This window comes from Odontesthes bonariensis, chromosome 10 (assembly GCF_027942865.1).
Source record: "Odontesthes bonariensis isolate fOdoBon6 chromosome 10, fOdoBon6.hap1, whole genome shotgun sequence".
Lineage (NCBI taxonomy): Eukaryota > Metazoa > Chordata > Actinopteri > Atheriniformes > Atherinopsidae > Odontesthes > Odontesthes bonariensis.
In genome coordinates this window covers 5,408,477-5,432,740 of record NC_134515.1, presented here as the reverse complement: position 1 = coordinate 5,432,740, position 24,264 = coordinate 5,408,477, and the positions used below count along the sequence as shown (strand labels likewise).

Here is a 24,264-nt window from a genome sequence, read left to right as displayed (position 1 = left end):
GGAACTTTTACTCGGCCATTTTCATTTTAAAGTTCTTCCAGACGGCGGAGTCGACAGAACCAAAGTCATCTGTAAACACTGCCAAGTTGAATTGTCTTCTCAGCGTAGTAGTTCCAGTCTAAAATATCACTTAAAGGCAAAACACACAACTGATAGCAGCAAGTCATTCAAGGAAACAGACAGTGGAGCGAGGTTTCTACATAAAAACTACAGAAAGATGCTGATGTTAAAAGTGTGTTTGCACAACAAATGTTATGGCACTTTCATTCATATGGCAGCACATTTAAAATAAAGCTAAATGCTAACAGCTATACGCTACTTTTGGATTCATGTTTGGATTTTGCGTACAAATGCGATTAATCGTAATTAGATTAAAAAGTTTAATCGTTGCCCAGCCCTAATTGTTCTATAAGAGTAATTTTTTTAAATCTATGATTTCATTGAACAGAGGGGAGTTTTTACAGGTTAATGCAGTGCCAAGAGAAAGACTTCATTCCTTAAGACAACACGAAGCTGTGGAACTGAAGGAAATTTGAGCCTTTAGTTACTTTGCAGGACTAAAATGTCTATAATTGTGCTATATAGATAATCTATAAATCTGATTCCGGTCAGCGCCTGAGTTCATGAAGACGCTTTATGATATGATGACTACTCAAATCCATAATCTCCTCCTCCATGCTCGTGTGTGTGTGTGTACATCTAAATCTAAGCAGAACATGAGTGTCTTCATGTCTTGAGAATACAGTCATGAACATACAGCAGTTGAATTATAAATGCCAGGTGATCAAGTCAGATTTCCAGCTAAGCTATCTGGATAGCGATGCATAATTCATGGCGTCCTAGTTGTGGCTCGTTCAGCCTCCTCTCAGATCTCGGCTCCGCACACTCGCATGTACACGAGAGCACATGTGGGCTTTAGTCATTTCCTTTCAAAGATGTTAAAGGGCTCCACCTGCCCATCCAGCTTTACTGAAACACGAGTTCTGTGTTTTAAAGTGTACTTGCAGAGTGCCGTGGGCTCTCTGAAAGGCAGAAGAAGAAATGCAATTATGTGAAGTAGGTAATGGGATTTCTCTGAAGGGGAGAGAGGGAGATCAGGTTCTACTGCTGCTGGGATGAAGCTTTACATCCATGTTGTGTTGAGCTCATATTTTCTTTTGGTAACTTATGGCCTGTGGGGGCTGTAGGCAAGGCAGGTTTATTTGTACAGCACAATTCAACTACAGGGTGATTCAAAGTGCTTTACAGATACATTAAAACAGTAGAAATAAAAAGCATGATTTAAATTTTAAACAAGAAAGAAATAAGATCAATAGATGAAATCAGGAGTTAAAATGTGATTAAGTTTTGAAACTCAAGCTTCAGATTTGGAGCTTTATTCAAATGCAGCTGAAAATAGGACTTAAACGCACTGAGTGTTTTAGCTGTAGTCTTAAAGGCACAGTTCGCCTCTTTTGACATGAAGCTGTATAACATCCCATATCAGCAACATCATTTCTGAACATCTTCTTACCCCCTGCTGCGTCCTGTGAGCAGAGTTCCAGCCTCGTTTTGGTGTTAATGAAGGTAGTCCGGCTAGTTGGCTGGGGCTTAAAAAATAAAGCGTTTTGCTTCTCAAAACAATATGCATTCAAAAGAGTAATACATTGCATCACAAAATGATTCTCCAGGAAAAAGTCAGACCTCACAATCGCTTGGCTCTATTTTCTCTCCCTTTGTATCACTGCCTGCTGTACTATTTCAGCCAGATATAGGGACTTGTTTGAAGACAATACATCTGGAATATCTTGTTAAGTGAAAAAGTCTTGAAAACAAATTGTTTTGAGTCGGATTTCATATGAAACAAGCTTTTTATTACATTTGAAGAGGTTTTAAAGCTAATTTCAAATCACTTTTATCTCAAAAGTCCTAAATATCACATCTTATTTCAAGAAATCTTGACAAGCCGATTTTCACTAGTTCCATTGGCAGATTTTTTTGTTTATTTCAAGCAAAAACGTCTTTTATTTGTTGTTTTTTTACTTATTTTTGGAGGGGCATTATTTCCGGTGCAGGTGGCTGAACACAGTGATACAAAGGGAGAAAAAATAGGGCCAAGCGATTGTGAGGTCTGACTTTTTCCTGGAGAAAGATTTTGTGATGTGTGCAAATGTATTACTCTTTTGAACGCATATTGTTTTGAGAAGCAAGACACTTTATTTTTTAAACCCCAGCCAACTAGCCGGACTACCTTCATCAACACCAAAACGAGGCTGGAACTCTGCTCACAGGACGCAGCGGGGGGTAAGAAGATGTTCATAAATGATGCTGCTGATATGGGATGTCATACAGCTTCATGTCAAAAGAGGCGAACTATCCCTTTATATTGCTTGTATGGGATAGGGCTGTAGCGATACACTAATCTCACGATACGATTCGATACACTTGCATCATTTTCTGGGGAAAAAAGGGACGTGTGATTTGACATGAATCGTCGCTGATTGGACCGGTGGTCCGACCTTTGAACCGGAAGGACAACACCGCCAGACAAACAGAAACAAACGAACATGTCACAAACGTGAGAGCTGTGCACTTTATAACATTTTTATGAACAAATTTTTCACTGTTTTGTATAATGTGACCCCCTGGCATTGTATTGTTTTACCTTAATGTTCTGTGTTTTCACTAATTGTAACGTCAGACTTTTCAATAAAGTTTGCTTTAAAAAAATAAATGATTAAATTAAAAAAAAAAAAAAAAAGTCGTTACTCGCAGCTGAAAAATTTATACTTTATCGGGAAATGAAACATCGATATATATCGCAGTATTGATAAAATTGCTCAGCCCTAGTATGGGATGTCATCCAGCTTCATGTCAAAAGAGGCGAACTATCCCTTTAACGTCTGCATGGACCTGAACCTCCAGATGCTGAGTGCACTGCCACCCTGCTGACTCGGCAGTTGCTCAGCGTCTCCACCTTGTTTTGGTCCTCGCTGTAGATGTGGCGTGGAGCTCAGCTCATTGAATAAAACATACTCCGTCTGTGAAAGGTGGTGCAGGGCTCCTCCTCTGTTACTTTACACCACTGAGACGTTCCCATTCCAGTTTAACTGATGTTTTTAGTTGCTCTTCCTCTCTCAGATGTCAGAACGCAGATGTTTGGTGGATACGTGAATGATTTGTGGCACAGATCATGGTGAGGACTTGGGTTTGGACACTCTGTTGTTGGCATTAACCGTACACGTTACAGTCGAGGGTTGCACGCGTGTGTGCACACTAGAAAAACACGACACAAACGCAACAACAAGGGCTCCTTTGTTTGCTGCCCGGCTGAACAAAATGACTAAGCCAAACAAAAGCAGCCTGAAGCTGAACATCCCCCCCCAGGCTAAATAAAACGATCCTGGATCCACTTCAGGACCCACCTCACACCTTACAAGACTTAAAGGAAACATGGCATGTCCTTTTGTTTTTTTTTTCTAAAGTCGACACAATTTCGTGAGGTTTAGATTAAATGTACGAAACATATTTTGGTTGTGCAGCAGCTCCTTTTCCATCTGTAGCACTTAACAACCTTTGGGGCACATTTTTATGATAAGAGAGGGTATAACGAAGAGAACCATGTGGTCCAAGTTGTTAAAACATGCCAGTTAATAACCCCACCGAGGACTCGTATCATAGTTCCTCCGTCTCGTATCGGCTCCAAAAGGCTCAACCTCCCTGTTTTTAGCAGCTAACGATGAGAACTGTTGCTTTTATGGGCGGAATTTCACCCTTTTTTTTTTAAATTTATTTTTTATTTTTTTAATTGCTGCCATCTCTGCTTACTGATTCAATGGAGAAATCAGAATTTCCAACTTCTCACCAGTTTAAAAAAATAAATGAACACAAAATTGCACATTTAGAACATCAATTATAAGTGATTGTTTAAGTAATTAGAATATCCTGGTAGTAGAGCATTGTTAGATATTAGATATTTAATTTATGTTATGGGATTTGATGGTTAGAACATTAGTGTTTTAACTTCCTTCTTCATCGGTACAGCGTACGCAGCATCATCTGAAGCTGAAGCCATGTGCAGATGCAGAAGGACGAGGCCGGATAACCTTGTGAAGTGGCATAACTCTGCCCTGCAAATCTGAGCGGCTCGCTGATTTTTCACATTTTCAGATTATATGGGCCCAAAACAAAATGTCAGGGTTGGTTTTTTTCTGAGATTTTTGAGTTTGTAATGTCTTCAGACACCCAAAGATAAGCTCTCAACCACAGAAAAACATTATTTTTTCCCCATAATATGCCTGGTTTAAAGGATTTGCTCATGATGACGTGGTGCCAGCTACCACAGCACACCTTTAGGAGTTATGGGGAGCGCATATCTAAGGCTACTATGGCTACTGCAGGAGTGAAGGTAAAGACTTCAGCCTCATAAGTGAAACTTTTTCAGTTTTCACTCTTTGCGTGTGGCCGGCACCTCTGTGCAAGCTGCCAGAAACATTTACCTGATTTTCTGTGTGCAGCTGCTGTTTTCTGTGACTGTACGTTGATATAAAACACGACGAGCCCGGTGATTAGACCTCAGGAAGCTGCACATTTTCCTGCATTAACAGATGGATTTAGGAGTCCTCTGAGAAGTTAAACTGGCTGTTTGGCGTCGGGTTTAATAGTCCGGCTCACTGTTTCTCCATACCTCCAGTCTTTAACCATAGCGAGCCAGCTGTGGACTTTAAATTTGTTCTTAACAGTGAGACATGGTATTGAATGATAGTTGGAGTTTTTTTTTTTTTTTTTTTAAGGTAAATGAATGACTTAGCAGTAGGAGTTGTGTTCTTAACCAGTTGTATTTTTCACTGGGGCTGTTGCTATGCCAGCTTCCAGGCTTTTGGTTGGTTCACTTCACTATGCCGTCTTCAGCATATGAATAAGCCAAGGAAAAGTAGGTCAGATTTCTCCTCCCTCCTCTCACTCTATTCCTCTCAGACTTCACACTTTCATCACTCCTCTTATCCCTCCTTTCCTTCCCGGTCCGTCTCCTCCGATCTCTGATTTTAGGAGAGTTGCTTTGTGGATGTCCCCCCATTAGACATAAAGGAGTTATCTCCTCTCGCTGTTTCCCTCCTCAGGCATTTTAGAGGTTCACTGACAAAAAAAAAAGGGAAATCTAAACACCAAACCAAAAAAAAGTCGGTCACTTCCAGCATTCTCGGGCATCTGTTGTCAGAACTGGCTGATGTGAAGCGCTCGGACGTTACGGTAGACGGCTTTGAGCTGTCAGGACGGGTCTGTTTGCCACACATTACCCCGACTTAGGCCTGTGGGGGAAAGAGCTGCTCACTGTCTGTCAGTGTTGGACAGCAGCTTTTAGCTTTCAGTCCTCAGCAGGGGGTCGCAGCAGGGAGGGCAGGCCGTGGACAGCAGGTTTTCTCCTTCTGCACTTTCACTGCTCGGCTAATAAAGGTGACACGTGCCGTTTGTTGCTCTCTGCTTTGGTACAGACTGTGTATGTAGCCCTGTTCTTGTCTTTTTTATCACTTAGAATGTGTTTACACTACAAGCTACATTCACACACACTCATACAACATATTTGTCTATGCAGTGTTTTAAGCTTGGCGGACACTTTTATCCAAAGCGAGGATGAGGATTTAACAGTGCAGCTAGCATCAAAGCTAACAATAAGCTACGTAGAAGGAAGCTGACGGGGTGACAGGGTAGAGATAGGCTGTGTTCGAAACTACATACTACATACTACATACTGCATACTTATCGATCAGACAGTATGCAGAGCGTTTACCCACAATGCATTTCGCTCCTGCCGGTGCCAAAATCAGCCGGCCTGAAGCAGATTTCAGCTATAGTTCTAAACTCTGTAAACTTTAGCAACATTTGAAACATTTTCAGGTGAGAAAGTAGTCGTTTAGATCCCCAACGTGTTGAAAACCTGACAAAATACCGGGTATGTACAATTTTGTTCCCATGAATTCGGCGCTACTAAAGCTAGCGTCAGTGAGCAACGCACTTCCGGTTATTTTCACAAAATAAAATACCCGTTGCCTTTTATCATAGGGAAAGCCATTACGATACAATTGGTGCTTTTGTTTTGAAAACAGGAAGGGAACCTACCCTCGTTGTAGCTAGCTTGAAACTGCCGTTTTGACAGGAAATGACGATCGGCGACGTTACGTTGCATCTTGGGTAGTTTGAGTATGAGTAGTAACCTCATGATGCATACCCAACATTTCAGAGAATCTAGTATGCATCCGGGAACTTCTCGCTTACTCAAACTCGCATACTAACTCAAAAAGTTAGTAGGAGTAGTAGGAGAAGTATGGGGTTTCAAACACAGCCATAGAGTGCACACATAGAGGGAAGTACAGGTTAGGAGATGCTCTCTGAAGAGCAGAGGTTTCACATCACAGGCTGGGAGACCAGTTAGGAGAGCGTTGAGAGGAGCACAGCCTGCACCGTGTTGGGTTCGGTACGGCCTGATCTTTCTTATGTTTAGCAATGATTGAGCAACGGAGCCAACGTGATCTTTAAAGGTCAGTTAGTCATCAATCATGACACCCAAGTTTCTAGCTGCCTTTGATGGAGCAGGAGATCGGGATTCAGTTTGGATGCAGATGCTGTGGTGTACGGTTGGTTTGGCTGGGAAGACGAGCAGTTTCAGTTTTAGAGGTTCAGTTGGAGGTGATGGGCTTTCATCCATGTCGACATGTCAGAGAGACGGTCTGAGACTGTGTGGTCGTCAGGTGGGTCCTCACTGAAACAGCCTGAATCTATGTTTTTAAGTGATTAATCAGCCAGTTGTTCATTAATACAGCACTGCTTAGTCTATACGGCAGGCTATTCAAATGGCGGCCCGCGGGCCACATGCGGCCCAGAAACAGAGAAAAACCATGAAAAATACAGTTTGCGTAAATGAGCTCAAAATTCCTACAGTAGATCAGAAAGTAAATGCAACACTCCACGTAGCCTAGCAACACACAACCAACCCACAAGGTAGCACGTTTTTTTTAAAGTTACTGATAGAACCACGTTAGCAGCTCAGGTCCAACTGAAAAAGTACGTCTCTCTCAACCCTCGAACGAAAAAATTGATGATGAAAACCGTCGTTTTAACCCCGCCTGGGCAGATAGATACCGTTTTATTTTACCGCCAACTCCAAACGCCAAACCTATGTGTTTGCTTTTCAATGACTCTGTTGCGGTACTTAAGGAGCATAATGTCCGGAGACAACACCTGGAAAAACGCCCGACTTTCCGGGCGAACCTTCCCGAAGGATCTCAAATGAGGACCTCAAAAGTGCAAAAGTGAAAAATAGCATCACTGTTACCTCAGGTTCTGTTTGTTTAGTTTTTGATGCACTTTTTGATGTTCTTATGTCAGATGTGTTTTATTTCATTTCAAAAGGGGAAAACTATTTCATCACCATTGATGTGCACTTTTTGTTTTAATGCCTGGGTTATTTCAGGAGTCGGAGTATTGAGACTACCTCAGTTAATTTAAAAGTTTTGAAATGTGTTTTTATGCACTTTTTGAAGTGGCTGTGTTTTACAAAAATAAGAAGAGGGGAAATAATGAATAAACATCACATGTTATTTCATTATATTTGTGTTGGTTTGAAATATGTCGTTACCTCCTCCTTACTGACCGCTGAAAATGTCCGGCCCAGCTTAAGGTCTCGGTTTTAAAATCTGGCCCAACTGAATTTGTAATTGAATAGCCCTGCTGTGCGGTATCAGAGGCTGCAGAGTGCTCTGGAACAGAAGATCAGATTCTGCACTCAGGCTGTCGTCGTCTGACCATGAGCATCTGATAGAAAGGGATACCTGTTTGGATATATATACTGAGGACACACTTTTGTATTACTGTTATATTGATTTCTGGCCCTGCATTTGGACCTCACCCTGCTGTCCATCTAACCTCTGACAGTATGGATGCTTCAGTGGGCTCTGGGTAGACTTCTTGGTGTACATCTTTCCTGATGTTACAGCCTGATTGCACCTGATTTGGTGCAAACAATACCAGTCAGTTCGCTCTGATGAGTTCTCCTCCGAGGTGAATCAGACAGCACATCATTCCTCAGCATATTAGGCCAGTCAGTTTCCAGGCACTCACATGATCTGTAATGCTGTCTGTTGGGATCAGGGGAGGGCTGCCAATCAATAAAAGCCTCTCTCATCCCTTTATTCTGCAGCAGCTGCAGGACTTTAGACTCCCACAATCACTGCTTCCACATGACAACTGCAGCCAGAGGAGGAATACACTCCTCCTGGCCCGGTGGTTTCTGTGTCACAGCTTTGTGATTTATCCCCCTCCTAAAACAACAATCACAGATTTCTGTTCATGCATCCGGCAGGGTGCTGGGGGGGGACTTTAAGGATCTGGGACTAATGTCCTGGTTGCAGATGCCACAGTGCACCTGCAGAACTACGCTGTATGCTTTGGTGGGTCAGAGCGGTTCGGGTAGCGCACAAAGGACCAAAATCCCAAATTTGGGGCAGTTTGGGGTTTATAGAACAGATGTGAGGGGACATGCTCAGCTGCTCTGTGTCCTTTGTATTATAAACTCATTTTCCTCTGGAAAATGTCCATTTTTCTTTCCCAAAGGGAGATTTAAAGATCAATAAAACTACATTATAATGGATTTTTTCTTTCAAAAGTCTTATCTGATGAATGTGCTCCACTCTGAGCTTTCTGAAGGCCTCATTTCATGTGGACAGAGGCCAAATGTCTGTCCACACATTCTGTACAAGAGACTATCGAACCGAAAGTCTGGCAGTGACTTACACAAGTCGTGTGTAACCCCTGCTGCTTCCTTCACTCTTCTGTGGGAATACTCTTTTTTTTAAATAACTACAATTAGGTCGTCACGATCTTGAGCTCGACGCCAAAGACATGAGAGCTGAAGCTTGAACCCTGTAAATGATCTTGTAGCTGACGCAGCAGTTCACAGCGACGCTTGAAAAGAGCTCATTAAACCTAATTTTCTGTCAGAAGGAGCACGTGTACGATCATATCAAACACCAACTAATGAGCAGAAGTGTTCATTAATTTACAGAAGAAACCAAAGTTAAGTTTAATTCACATTTACATTCTGATCGTGTGCTGAAGCAGGTTCTTAACACTGACAGAATATCACCGGTGGAATCCAGACGCGTCCACTTTCAGTCTTGATGTGTCCATCCTGTCTTCTCTAAATTATGTCCCTAAATTTTTACCAAAATTGTAGTTCATCATTGGATTTAAGACCAAAAAGGATTGAAAAAGAATGGCATTTGAGTGGTGTGAACACTGAATATAAAAGACGGTAAGAAGGTGTTTAACCCTAATCCCTGTTAGACGACATTTTTGTCCACTTGGGGTGTACTTCCTCCTCTAATTTCACACTGGAAATAGTGATACTCATCATATTTGGTCCAGTTGTGCATTTTTTACTTTTTTTTTTTTTTCAAATTTCAAACGCACATCATATACAATGCAATCTTTCATTGTGTAGAAAAAAAAACTCCTTATTTTCTGAAAAGGGACATTTTTGTCCCCTTTTAAAACAACCTAAAAACATCATATATTAATATTTTTTTTCCCATAAATCTTTTCTTCCACTTCAGTTCTGATCATAACCACCAAGTTTTCAATTATTTTCAAAAAATTAACCCTTTAAATAGCAGTGTATATGAGGTAAACACCCATTTCTGTTAAAACACACACACAAAAACTGCTATATTTTCAATGTATGCAATGCAAAATGAAATATTCTATGGGGGATTATTAGGTCTGAGATATGTCATTGATGAGCTACAACATCAGTTTTTGTAGCTTTTTAGTTTTTCTGCAATGGCAGATTACAGAAACGGCTCCCATAGACATCCATTATAATGAATACATTATAGACATAGCAAAAACAATTTAAAATCCCTAAAAATCAACATTGTTGCCGATCATTGACATATCCCAGACCATAATTATCCCTGCTCAACAATTCCACTTTGCATTCTAAAAATTGAAAATATTTTTGTCAGTTTTTGTGGTTTTTTTTGTGTTTTTTTTTCTTTTACAGAAATCGGCATTTACATCATATAAACCAGTATTTAAAGTAGACCAGTATTCATTAATATGATACAATGATACAAACAGTGATAAATTAGTTAAAATGTTAAAAATGTTATAAAAAGTGCACGTTGGTTTGTTTCTGTTTGTCTGGCGGTGTTGTCCTTCCGGTTCAAAGGTCAGACCACCGGTCCAAACGGTAACGATTCATGTCAAATCACACTGTCCCTTTTTTCTTTCAGAAAATGATGTAAGTGTATCGTATCGTGAGATTTGTGCATCGCTACAGCCCTATGATGTGTAAATAGGAACTTTTTGAATGTGCGAGAGACTTGAACGGCAAATTATGGACTTGGGTTTGCAAAGGCTTTTTGTGTTCTTATGTTCTTTATTGTAACATTTTCTGAGAAGGTCGTGTCCGTAATGGAAACATTCATACTGGAAGACGTTGTGATGCCTTTATAAAAACTCTTGGCGAATGCATTTGCATTGCGGTGTCGAGCTTTTAGAATTCTGTGTGAAGATCCTCAGTCACCCCGGCTGTGGTAACCATAAGAGCTTAAATAAGGGCAACTGGACTTCTTCTTTCGCCTCTCATCCGAAAGGCTTCTTCAGCTGCAGAGCGTCGGCTCATTAGCAGAGTTTCATGTAAGACACTAAAAAAGATCCACTTTTCTGACACATTTTCTTATCGTGTATTACAGACACGACTTTCATCTGCAAAGTTACTGTATTTAGCTCAAAGCACCAACAAAAAAAAAGAACATCTAAAGAGCCCGAGGAGAACGCGGCACGGAGAGTTGAGGTGTAAAACTCTCCTCTGCATCCCGTCCAAAGTGAGAAATGATGACAGTTGTGCCTCACAGCGCCGATCAGTCTCATGTTATTTGTGCCGTTTAGGGAAGGGAACAGAGGCGGTGCAGGAGTTTATTCATTTAAGAGTGGAGCTAGACTGACAGGAAGCTTTGAAGCCTCTCTGAAGCGTCGCCATAGCAACAGAGCCCTGACTGGGACTCTTTGTTCTTCACGCTGTTTGCATGCACACCCTGTGAATGAACGCGGTGGAAACAGCCAGCACGCACGGTGCATCTTAAGTGTCGGCTCCCCCGGTGAAGTATGTCGATGTCCGGGGACTCTGAGCAGCGGACGCCACATCCTGTCGCACAAATATAGCGGCGTTGGACACGAGCTAAAAACGGTAACCACAAAAAAAAAAAAGAGAGCAAACACTCTGTAGCCCGTGTTATGCAACGGAGAGAGAACTTCAGAGTGTTTCAGCTTTACAGTAGAAATCTGAGAGTCTGAACTCCACAGAAACATGCAGAGCAGTCGATGACACTGAAAGGACGAGGGTGTGGAAGTCCAAACGAGTCGGAAAACTTTGATGCAAGCACATAAAAATACTAGGCCTGGGCAACGATTAATATGTTTAATCTAATTAATCACATGATTTCCCTGATTAATCACGATTAATCGCATTTGTACGCAAAATCCAAAAATGAATCCAAAAGTAGTGTATAGCTTTTAGCATTTAGTTTTATTTTAAATGTGCTGCCATATGAATGAAAGTGCCATAACATTTGTTGTGCAAACACACTTTTAACATCAGCATCTTTCTGTAGTTTTTATGTAGAAGCCTCGCTCCACTGTCTGTTTCCTTGAATGACTTGCTGCTATCAGTTGTGTGTTTTGCCTTTAAGTGATATTTTAGACTGGAACTACTACGCTGAGAAGACAATTCAACTTGGCAGTGTTTACAGATGACTTTGGTTCTGTCGACTCCGCCGTCTGGAAGAACTTTAAAATGAAAATGGCCGAGTAAAAGTTCCGTACCCTTCTCCATGTTTGGTGGATCCGCCGATTACTTTCTTTTCCGGTTCCACAGCAGACAGCAACAGACTTTTACAAAATAAAAGCCTGTGAGCAACAGACTTTTACAAAATAAAATAAATAATAAAACCTGCGTTAATGCGCAATAAAATATTTATCGGCGTTACATAATTAACAAGTTAATGCGATAATAACGAGTTAAAAATACCTATTTTCAGTTTAGTATGGCTTGACCAGCTTATTTACAAACTTTATCAGGTAACAAATGGATAACGGAGACACGGGAGAATTAAAACACAACGTCTTCTTGTCCATATCTCAAGGCCAAAGTGAAATTAGAAAATTAAAGTAAGTGTGCATGGGGCAGGTCGTGCATGTCCCGAAGCATCTGCAGCTTAATTGCCCCTCGTGGTTTTCCTCAGCACTGTATGGCCTGTGGAATAGCTTACAAATGAAATTGATAAGAAAGCTGTAATGAGCTGCTTAAAGAGATGGTTTACAGCAGAGAATACTGGCCATAGACCCAGAAGATGAGAGATTACTGATCCAGTGTTCTATGGATGGATTAAGGAATGAGTTTGGGACTAGTTTGCTCAGAAGGCTTGGTCATTTAGTTGTCTGACTACATGAATGATATTATTGGGCCTTTCCGTGGATAATGGAGTCGGCAGAAGCAACAATGTTCTGCAGTTCTGCCAAATTAGATGCAGCGAAAATGGACATTTTTACATCCATTTAGTCTTAATAGTACTTTTTAAGGCCTCGGTATGCTTCTCCGTAGCTATCCGTCAATCCGACTCCGTGGTCACGCAGAGGCTGTTAAACCTTTCGTAGTTCTCCGACGGGATGTTGGATATGGAAGGTAGTTCAGACGCTCGACGACCTAATCTCGTGACGTTGTTGACTGTTGTTGGAGTTGGAGCTTGTTGATGTTGAAATGCAAATAATTTTGACCAAATGTTGACCGGCACACAGTAAACTCTTTCAGAAATGGCGGTGTTGTTGTTCTGAGAGGAAGGAGCTAAACCGGGAAAGTGATTCCGGAAATGATGTTGTTAGCCGACCAATCACAACCCTTGCGTTCTCTCAGAGTCTCCGTCTCCTCGACGGATAGATAGATAGATAGGAATGTTGGCCGACGCACGCCGTAGACGACCATAAGTCAGGCTTTAGTCAAAGCTTGAAGATTTCTTTGATTGATTGATTTTTATTTTTTTACTTGGTTGCTGAAAAAGAGAAAAATGGGTTAAAGTGCAGGGATCATTTCAAAGAAATGGATCTAAAAAAGGTTTTCAAAGGTCAGGGCGGCCGTGCTCAGTGGTTAGTTAGTGGTAGAGTGGGTGGTCCAATAACTGGAAGGTTGGCGGATCGATCTCCACTCAAAAAGACGACAGCTGGAGGGGTGTCAGTCCACCTGCTGGTCTATATCTTTCTATATATCGAAATGTGGAGTAAATCTAAAACATTTTCTTATCTGAAATGGGATTCTGTTAATCCTCACCCGCCGTATGAAAAATCCACCGTGAGTGAAAGAACAACGTGTCACTGTTTGTCCTGTCCCGTCTGTGTCTTGCAGAAAGCCTACTGTGGCCACTGTGGTGAAAGGATATGGGGGCTGGGCAGGCAGGGCTACAAGTGTATCAACTGCAAACTGCTGGTCCATAAGCGCTGTCACAGACTCTTCCCTCAGACCTGCCAAAAGCTTATGGTGAGTATTTCATCACGCGGTGCCAGCCTGGCGTACCCAACGCCAACACATCGGCTCAGCTTCATGCTCACGTCTGACATCAAGTTGCATGCTGGGACATGGTTGCGTTCCCTCGGCAGGAGAACGTGACACGCCTGACGCGTTTTGATTTAAGTGACTTTTTGTTCAAACCTATTTTCATAGTTTCTGGAGACCACAGACGGGTGTAGGAACAAGTGGCTCCAGGGGAGCGTTGTTTATTAAAGCTACAGTACCGTGCAAAGATCTGTAGTAGAAGACGCCAGTCCTACTGAAGCAAAAAATAACAGAATACAGATTAAAAGGAGAAGAAATATTATGTAATAATATAATATTGTCATTACAAATAATTTGGACAAAGCAGATCTGCTTCTTTATAAAAGATCGGAGCCACTGGAGGAATGTTTCCTCTCTGAATCAGATGGTTAATATCAACAGAATTTGGAGGTAAACAATAATTTAACTGATTAATTTCTCACTGAAAAGCTGCAAAAAACTGTGGAGATTTTATCCTCTAGTGCACATAACATAAAACGATACAGAGGACACACGGATATATCTCAGAAATTGGTGCCTTGTTTTGACAGCTACAGTTTTGTGCAAAGGTTTGAGCCACCCCTCATTTCTTTATACGTTTCCTGGGAAAAGAAATGGTTGCAGCTTGCATTTCTTTAAGGAGTCTTCAGGAATAGTTCTCCAGGCTTCTTGAAGGACATCCCAAAGCTCTTCTTTGGATGTGGGCTGCCTTTTGTTCCGTTCTCTGCCAACATGATCCCACACTGCTTCAGTAATGTTGAGCTCCGGGCTCTGGGGAGGATTCATCCCTCCATCAGACCTGCTGCCACTGATTTTCAGCCCACTTCTTGTGTCCTTTGGCACAGCTCAGCCTTTTCTCCCTGTTTCCCTTCCTTAAGAACGGCTTCCTGACAGCCACCCTTCCATGGAGCCCATTTCTGATGAGGCTTGGGCCAACAGCAGATGGATCAGCTGAAGGTCCAGATGCATCTCTCAGCTCCTGTGTCAGGTCTTTGCTGGATGTTTTCCTCTTTCTTAAGGACATCACTTTCAGATCCTGTTCATCTGCTGGAGATAGTTCTTTAGGCCTGACACTTCTTCTTCTGTCCTCCACTTGTCCAGTTTCCTCAAATGTTTTAAGGACACACTGCACACCATGCTGAGATATGCCAAGTTTTCAGCTAACAGCTCTTTGGGAATCACCTTGTTGCTGCAGAAATCCTGTTTTCTGTCTGTCAGACTGTGTTATCTTTGCTGTTTTTCACACATGCAGCTAAAGAAATGGGAACAAATGATGTGTCTCTGTGACAGGCTGCTGGGAACAAAGTGCCTAAAGATCCAGTTTAAAATGGCTTCTTTGCTAAGTTGGACACAAAACTCAAGTTCTCTCAAGTTTGGTTCCTTTTTAGATTTTTCAATGAGTAATAAGGGGAGCGTTACGTGGTCAGCCACGTAACGCAAACAAACAAACATCCCTCTGGGAGAAATCCTATTTTATAAAGTTGTTTTTTTATTATTTCACAACTAAAATGGGAACATGTATGTAACGGAGTCCCTAAATCTGATCGTATGCGTGCCCCATCTTACATTTTACTGGTCTTAATCAGCATGAGACATGTTGTAAAGGTCAGCCTGAGGAAGTGAGCACAACATTGTTTTTTTTTTTTTTTAAACTCCGAAAAGCTCTCTTTAAGTCTCTATCACATTAAGTGATAATAAAAACCTTAAGTTCCACGTAATCGGTCCGTTTGACCGGAGAAAAACACAACAAGCCAACCTCCGAAGACAAAATCCTGATTAGAAAATCAATGAAGTCAGTCCGCCGTTTGCTCTGCTCTGTTTCTGCCGTCAGCATATCGATCACGGCTTCGACGCGCTATCTTCAGTGCAGATAAAGTGACATGTGGCCCCGTGAGATTAAATGCCTTTTTTTACTCAGAAGCACCCCCACATTTATCCTGAGAGTCTCCCAGCAGCAGCATTTCTGCATCCAAACGCAGTTTTCCAACAGTGTCCTTGAAAACATGATTCATCAGACACTCTGCCAAGAGCGCAGAAGTTTGAGCGGATATTTCGGCGCATATTTGGACGATTATGTCCGGGGATATTTAGGTGAACTTCTGCAACTGTTTTTCCAGGATCCAGTCATGCCATCACAGGAGCCGCCTTCAGATGCCAAGAGTGAGGAGGTGGACCTTCCGCCCGACGACACGGAGGACGCAAACAGGAGTAAGACGCCTTTTATTCTCTTATAACGAGGAGGGGGGGGAGGCAGAAAGTTGTAAAAGAAGTTGAATAATCCTGAAGATGCTTCTGTAACCGTGCTGTTCGGCACTCAAAGATGACTGAGCAGCTATTATTTAACATTAAACATGTTCTGTTTGTTTCTATATCTGTCGACTCGCTGCTTCTGTTCGTTTGACACGTCAGTGAAGTGAAGACTGAGCTGTGGGGAATTATCCTCAGTTTTCACTGTTTTCTGTGTGTGTGGACGGCATTAATAGCAGATTATTCAGCAAATTAATCCCCAAATGAATTAGTAAATGAATATTTAATTTCTCTTTTTTTTTTTATTTCCTGCTTCATCATAAGTAAAAACCGATTCTCATCTGTCCTTCTGTGCTGTTTGAGACCGATGGCCTGCATGGCCTGGACAGCACATGAGGGGGAAATGATGTTCAATGAAAAATGTTGAATTAGTTTGAAGGTTTTTCTGCTTTATGTTTGTCCAGTGCAGAACCTGCTCCTCCCACTTTATACCTCAGTAACAACAGGAGCAACACAGGCAGCTTCAATTAGCAATATGGTTAAGAACGAGCAATTCCTGCACAGATGGGTCTACTGCTTTATTTCCTGGGTGGTACCACAGTACTGTACATTAAGTGAAGGGTAAACTATAACAAGTCAGCGCATAACTACCGGAGCGGAATCAAAGTTCCTTCTCGGTGACTCTTAACAAATCAATAACAGAATGACTACTTTGTTCAAAAGACTGGTCCTTATCACTTATATAACTCGTCTGTTATCTAACTGCAGCGCTGATCTGTGATGGGATCCAACAGTGCAGACTCTTAAAGGAGAAGTTTGTTTTTTTAAAACCTGGACCTTATTTCTGGCATAGAATACGTTCATCTACTCCCCGATAACAGTTCGGTGAAAGTCGGCGTCCTTCAGACGATATTTAGATCACTGGAGATCGGCGTATATCCATATAACGGGAGAGAACAGGGCAGAGACAATACAGCCTCTAAATAAGGCATTATCTGTCTTTATTTCACCAATACTTTAAGACCAATGAATGAATGAACGTGTACTATTGCACTATTAGCTCAGAGCTGCTGTGTTGTTGTTATTAGAGGCTATCAGGGGGCTTATAGGAAGCTTTCTACACACACATCTACAGGGATGACGTCATCGACGCGCCGCTGCAGCACAGCTCATTCACTCCGTGCTCTGTGACGGTCTTCACACGGAGTTTGCTGCTGCTAGTTTTGTGCAACATGACAGGATTTTGACGACGTGGACAACGACTTTGAGTACGATGGACGTCCTTACCGGAGTGAATGAGCTGTGCTGCAGCGGCGCGTTGACGACGTCATGGACGCGCAGTGTGTAGAAAGCTTCCTATAACCCCCCGATAACAACAACACGGCAGCTCTGAGCTAACAGTGCAATAGTACGCGTTCATTCATTCATTGGTCTTAAAGTATTGGTGAAATAAAGACAGATAATGCCTTATTTAGAGGCTGTATTGTCTCTGCCCTGTTCTCTCCCGTTATATGGAGATACGCCGATCTCCAGTGATCTAAATATCTTCAGAAGGACGCCGACTTTCACCAAACTGTTATCGGTGAGCAGATGAACGTATTTTATGCCAGAAATAAGTTCCAGGTTTAAAAAAAAAAAAGCGAACTTCCCCTTTAAATCCTGCTGAAGGAGACTGTCGGGTTGTCGCGGACTGTTTGGGGGGGGCACACGATGCTGTGGGACCTCCTGTGGATGAACTTAGTTTGACTTTCCACCTCACTTCTTTAGGTTTAGTGTCCGAACAAACAGATGTTCTTGTAATCTTTTAAAGTGGTCGTGAGCTTTCTGGAGGTCTTTCAGAGTTTCTCTTTGGTCATTGGCTGCTTCTTCACTCTTAGCCTGTCGTTATGAGCCTTCATTTTTTTCACGTTGCTTTAGTTGCACCTATTTAAATTGCCAAAGATGATTAACCAACAGCTGTTAGCTGAAAACTTTGCATATCTTAGCATGATGTGTCCTTAAAAGGAATTCAGGAAACTGGAGAAGTGGAGAGCAAAATAACTGTAGAAAAGTGCCTTTATGTGCTGAAATTCCACTTTTATTTGTGCATGTTCTGATAATTCACTGCACCTATTTCCCATTTCTTTGCACTATGTAAAGAAACGAGTGGCTCAAAACTGTTTTGTACTCTGCCTCCCTCTGCTGGACAAAAACGGAACAAAATGTCAAAGTTGTGCTTCAGATTTTCCTCCATCACACTGATCCTGTTCGTTTCCTTTTCAGTACCGTTGCTACCGCACAGCTGTGCAGTGGACAAAGCAGAAGATGCACACACAGAGGTGAGAGGCTCACGCCTAAAGTCCTCCTAACTGAGCTCAAACTGTGTGGAGCGCGTCGCCTCACTCACCGATCTGTGAACTCGATCCTTTGCAGGACATCAAAGCGGTGGTGGACGGCATCGATGGCATCAAGCTGTCCCAGAGCCTGACGCTCGGACTGAGCGACTTCGAACTGATCCGGGTGATCGGGCGGGGAAGCTACGCCAAGGTCCTGCTGGTTCGGCTAAAGAAGAACGAGCAGGTGTACGCCATGAAAGTGGTGAAGAAGGAGCTGGTCCACGATGATGAGGTGAGACACCCGAGAGCAGGTGGGGTGCCAGGGATGTGAGACCGCTGCCATAAAATGAGCAGTTCAGGCTGAACCTTTACAGTTCTGGCTACTGAAGTCACTTCTTGGTGTCTGCATTAGTAATGCAGATGCAAACTATGTTATCAGCACAAAGTGCAAATCCTCCTCACAAGTCTTCAGAACTTTAATGATTATCAAATCAAATCAAATTTATTTGTAGCACATTTCATGTACAAAACAATTCAAAGTGCTTCACATAAAATAAAAGCATTGCAGCAGGGAGTGTAAGAAGCATTAAAAATACATAAAAGAATATAAAGAGAAACAAATAAAATCATTTAAATGATTAAAAACAGGCAACAGTCCAGATAAGTTCAAAGATATCGTGCAGATTTCATGCATAGACGCATGAGAACAGAAATGTCTTTAACCTGTATTTAAAAATGTCTCCATTTGGTGAAAGTTTAATCTCCACTGGCAGTTTGTTCCACTTGTTGGCAGCATAACAGCTAAATGCTGCTTCTCCATGTTTAGTCTGGACTCTGGACTGGACCAGCTGACCTGAGTCCTTGGATCTAAGAGCTCTGCTGGCTTTATATTCTCTGAACAGATCACAGATTGTAAACCATCAGCAGGCTTTTAAAATCTATTCTGTGACTGACTGGAAGCCAGAGTAAAGATTTTAAAGCTGCTGTGATGTGTTCAGATCTCTTAGTCCGGGTTAAAACTCCAGCAGCAGCGTTCTGGATGAGCTGCAGATGTTTAATGCTCTTTTTGGGAAGTCCAGTTAAAAGAGCGTTACAGTGATGGAGTCTGCTGGAGATGAATGCATGGATGAGTTTCTCCTGGTCTGTTTGGGAGAGGAAACCTTTAATTCTGCTGATGTTTTACACAGCTCTCCCCTTAGTGCTGCACCCATCTGAAGCTGTAGGTTTGGGGACCTTTGCAGAGACATTTCACACATAATCTCATTGGTTTATTTGTATTTTTGTCCTTTGCTGTTCATACATCTTTTTGTCTTTCTTTTTTTTAAATAACGTTTTAATAACGTGTTTTTTATTTATTTATTATTATTTTTTATTTTTATTATTATTATTGTTATTATTATTATTTAGTCATTTATTATTATTATTAGTTAGTAGTAGTATTTGATTAGAATTATTATTATTGTTGTTAATATACAATCATTGTAAATATTAATAATTTTTTTGAGCTACTTGACTAATTTGAATTTCCCCCATTGGGGGATGAATAAAGTATTTTTCTCTTCTATCTTTATGTGTGCACGTCTGAAACAAAGGACCCTCTACTCTTGGCAGCTTTTGCTCTTTTTGGCCTATCATGCAGCTCTTTGAATCCCACTGTCATCCTGCTCTTAACAGCTTCATTAGATTTTTTTGTTAGTATATTTCCAATGTTTTGTACTGTGTGGTGTCTCGTGTGAGTCTGTGAGGGACAAAAGGCGATAATCTGTAAGGCTCCTGCCATGTTTCAGTGGGTTTTAGATGCTTGTTGCATGGGTTTCTCAGGACAGGTTCCTACACTTTGAATGCTTTCAGGTTTTACTGATGAAATAGTGCATTTAATTGCTTTGACTTTGCATTCTGAGTCTGTCCTCGACTGACTTCCCAGAACAAAAAGCAGCTGAGTTCTGACTCCTCTGAGGTAAGGAGTAACAATCACTGGAATGTTTTACAGGCCTAACAGCAGTAATTAGTGCGAGGACGGGAGCAGGCTGGAACAGTCGCGCACACAAATGTGCAAAGAATGAATTAAGAACAGGGGAGTGAAAGAGAGCGGCAGGAGCTGAGGGGAAAAGAACTGGAGAGACGAAGGGAACCACACAAAAGTGGCGCAGAGCTTTTGAATCGAAAGAAAGGCAGACGGAGGAATAAGTGAGCTGGTGACTCAGGAGAAAATGAAGTCGGGATTTAAGATGTTTCTCATGAAGCTGCCGGATCAAACAGGTCCGAGGCTGGTTTTAAATAGAAGTCCTAGATAACAGCACCGCACCCTGTCAGGCTTTAAGATGTGTTGATCTGCAGCTTTAGACACAGAACAGTGTAAAGGTTTGTTCCTTTATACTTCACCATAAATGGAAATACAGCTTAGACTGTAAAGCAGAAACAGAGTTTGTTCAGTTCTGAGCAGCTTTAAAGTGAATATCTGCTCTGAGCTCCTTTCTCCTCCAGCACAGCCTGAACCCTCTCAGACAGCTTTCTGTCCTTTCTTTAAGGAGTCTTCAGGAACAGTTCTCCAGGCTTCTTGAAGGACATCCCAAAGCTCTTCTTTGGACTCTTTATCCGCTCTGCGTCAGGTTAGCGTGTGAGACGCTGGGAGCCTGTAGCGATGCTGCAGCCTGCCGGAGGCCGCCGTGCAGCTTCAGTAGCAGCAGGATCACAGTTTGACCGGTGGTTGTTACAGAACTACAGAACTGATCAGAGCAAGAATAAAAGTAGTAGCACTGATTAAAGCAGTAGTTTCTGTGGCAGTTGTAATATCAGTGGCTGTAAATGTGATCAGACTGAAATTCTAGCCGTGCTTTTACTACAGTTTTTACATTAAACTAAAGAAACTCGAGCTTCAAAGACGTTTTATTGGTGATGCGTCGAATGATATTTTCTATAAATCAAAGAGAAGGAGACATCAGACACTCTGAAGCTGCAGGAAGGGTTGAGCCTGAGTTACGGCTCAGAGCTCTGCCAACTGTTGTTGCTTTCGTCAACGAACCTTTATCACGTGAGGAAGACGAGACGAAATGTAAGTGCTGGTCTTGTGACCATCCATCCATCATCTTCCGCTTCTCTGGGGGGGTCGGGTCGCGGGGGCAGCAGCTTGAGCAGAGAAGCCCAGACGTCCCCGGCCACTTCCTCCAGCTCTTCTGGGGGGACCCCGAGGCGTTCCCAGGCCAGCCGAGAGACTTAGTCTGTGTTCGAAACCGCATACTGCATACTCATCCATCAGACAGTATTCAGAGCGTTTATCCACAATGCATTTCGCTCCTGCCCGAGCCGAAATCAGCCGGCCTGAAGCTGATTTCTCTTAAGCTCTAAACTCTGTAAACTTTAGCAACATTTGAAACATTTTCAGGTGAGAAAGTAGTCGTTTAGATCCCCAACGTGTTGAAAACCTGACAAAATACCAGCTGTTTACAATTTTGTTCCCACAAATTCGGCGCTACTAAAGCTAGTTTGACTTAAACTCATAAAAGCTAAAATGACAGTTTGACACAAAGACTAGAAATTAAAACAGGCCCCCAAAAACAACACAGCTGAACCACATTTGTGCCGATGAGTTGATGACCATGTTCTGCTCACGGTCCAGTCCTGGTCCTGCATGCTTCTATCACATAGATGCGCCCTGTTTGTTGTGAGTTTAAAGCCAAACAACTAAGAATCATTTGTGTGTGAGTCTGTGGACTGGACTTTATTCAGACTTCTGAGACAACACCATCACACCATCCATCCCAAATGATCCAAGACCGAGCTTTATGTCAGGAATTTGGTTTAAGGTAACAAAGTGTGTAAAAACATCATCTTGGAACTATATCTCTTGAAAAGCAGAAACGAGCCTGAATTAAAATGAAATGGGACACCAGATGGCGATATTGTTAAACATTTACAGCTTCAGAGCTTCTGCATCATCGAACATCCTCACAGCTCAAAGCCTCTGAAGAGCTGAGGATGAAAACAGTTGATGGAGTTTCTGATTTACCCCGACGGAGAGGATTTTTTTCAAAGGAACCTTCCAATGTTTGGGTTGGACGTCTCATTTCCATTTGCTTTATTCATGTCCGTTATTTGAATAATTCTTCTCAGCACCAGTGTAATGTCGGTCATCAAAGGAAATGAGCAAAGCCTCCCACCAAACCAGCTCCAAACTACTAAAAGAGCTCAAACGACCACGATGATATGCTTTGTGATTTCATATTCTGCATATTTATAAATTCTCCAAGTAATAACGAGTCGACCAGTAGACGTCCTATCGTGTGCACAGCATGTGGTCTCTATTGTGACATCATGAATTAAGCATTAACCACATCAGGGCGCAGCTCAGGATGCAGACGGCTCACATAAAACACGACTTTCATCCCTTCAGTGACACTTTGAATCAGCACAACGGACCCTTGCCTTGGGCTAAACACCCTCGGCTCTGCTACTGAAGTGTGAACAACAGTTAAACCCGCAGCTGCCTGATGAGCAGCATCACACCCCGACTGTTCCAGACAGCCGATCTGTAGCTGAGATCGTTCTTTGGTTTTAAAAGTCTGTTTCAGTTATTACATTTCTGCCTTTTTCTGTTGTTCTCTGTGACATCAGAGCTAAGAAGGGGATCAAATACAATAATAACTACATTTTTTCACCTCCGATACCGATATCTGAGGTTTAATATCAGCGATACAGGAAAAACAGTGTTGAATTATGGTGACAAACGCTGAGTTTCATTGTGTGGAAAAGACTGGGATCATTCAGACTTGACTTCAACATTTCTTTCCTATTTTCTTAAAAACAAATAAACAGATGTAAATGTACTGAATTACCTATTTATTTAACCAGTAAAACAATCTTAACCAAGTGGAACTGGTTCAGTCGGTGCAGTTAGGGATTCAAACTCCAATGTAAAGCAAAATATTAGATAATAAAGGAGCTGAAATTGAGATTAAATTAGCTTCACTAGTTTGGGTGGTAGACTTTCAAAATAAATAGCAATTGGCTCTTTATATAGTTTAGTGTAAATGTGAATTAATCCGGCGGCTCAGGGGGGGGAAGCGGTGCATCGTCAACACCGTGTATGGTGAGGGCGGGGCTCTGCTGACTTCAACTAGGGACGTCGTGAGTCGGTGGGGGGAGTACTTCGAGGGCCTCCTCAATCCTACCGACACGCCTTCCGATGAGGAAGCAGAGTTGGGGAGCTCGGACGTGGGACCTCCCATTTCTGGGGCTGAGGTTGCCGAGGTGGTCAAAAAACTCCTCGGTGGCAAGGCCCCGGGGGTGGATGAGGTCCGTCCTGAGTTCCTCAAGGCTCTGGATGTTGTGGGGCTGTCTTGGTTGACACGCCTCTGCAGCATCGCGTGGACATCGGGGGCAGTGCCTCTGGACTGGCAGATCGGGGTGGTGGTCCCCCTCTTTAAAAAGGGGGACCGGAGGGTGTGTTCCAACTATAGGGGGATCACACTCCTCAGCCTCCCTGGTAAGGTCTTTTCGGGGGTACTGGAGAGGAGGATCCGCCGGATAGTCGAATCTCGGATTCAGGAGGTGCAGTGTGGTTTTCGTCCTGGCCGTGGAACAGTGGACCAGCTCTATACCCTTCGCAGGATCCTGGAGGGAGCATGGGAGTTCGCCCAACCGGTCTACATGTGTTTTGTGGACTTGGAGAAGGCGTTCGACCGTGTCCCTCGGGGACTCTTGTGGGGGGTGCTCCGGGAGTATGGAGTGCCGGACTCCTTGATATGGGCTGTTCGGTCTTTGTATGACCGGTGTCAGAGTTTGGTCCGCATTGCCGGCAGTAAGTCGGACATGTTTCCTGTGAGGGTTGGACTCCGTCAGGGCTGCCCTTTGTCACCGATTCTGTTCATAATTTTTATGGACAGAATTTCTAGGCGCAGCCAGGGCGTTGAGGGGGTCCGGTTTGGCGACCTCAGAATCGGGTCTCTGCTTTTTGCGGACGATTTGGTTCTGTTGGCGTCGTCAGGCCGTGACCTTCAGCTCTCACTGGAGCGGTTCGCAGCCGAGTGTGAAGCGGCTGGGATGACCATCAGCACCTCCAAATCTGAGACCATGGTCTTCAGCCGG

General features: G+C 42.7%; 1 protein-coding gene across 3 annotated transcripts in view; it reads left to right on the top strand.

Annotated features, from left to right (window-relative positions):
* Positions 1 to 24,264, top strand: part of prkcz (protein kinase C, zeta) — a 181,553-nt gene that overhangs the window by 88,966 nt on the left and 68,323 nt on the right. For 2 of the 3 annotated variants that reach the window (XM_075476007.1, XM_075476009.1), the window contains 4 exons: positions 13,433 to 13,564; positions 15,736 to 15,826; positions 18,128 to 18,183; positions 18,278 to 18,472. In XM_075476007.1, the coding sequence (XP_075332122.1) occupies positions 13,433 to 13,564; positions 15,736 to 15,826; positions 18,128 to 18,183; positions 18,278 to 18,472 (474 nt within the window). The remainder of the gene's footprint in view (positions 1 to 13,432; positions 13,565 to 15,735; positions 15,827 to 18,127; positions 18,184 to 18,277; positions 18,473 to 24,264) is intronic. The other variant, XM_075476008.1, reaches the window with a different exon arrangement.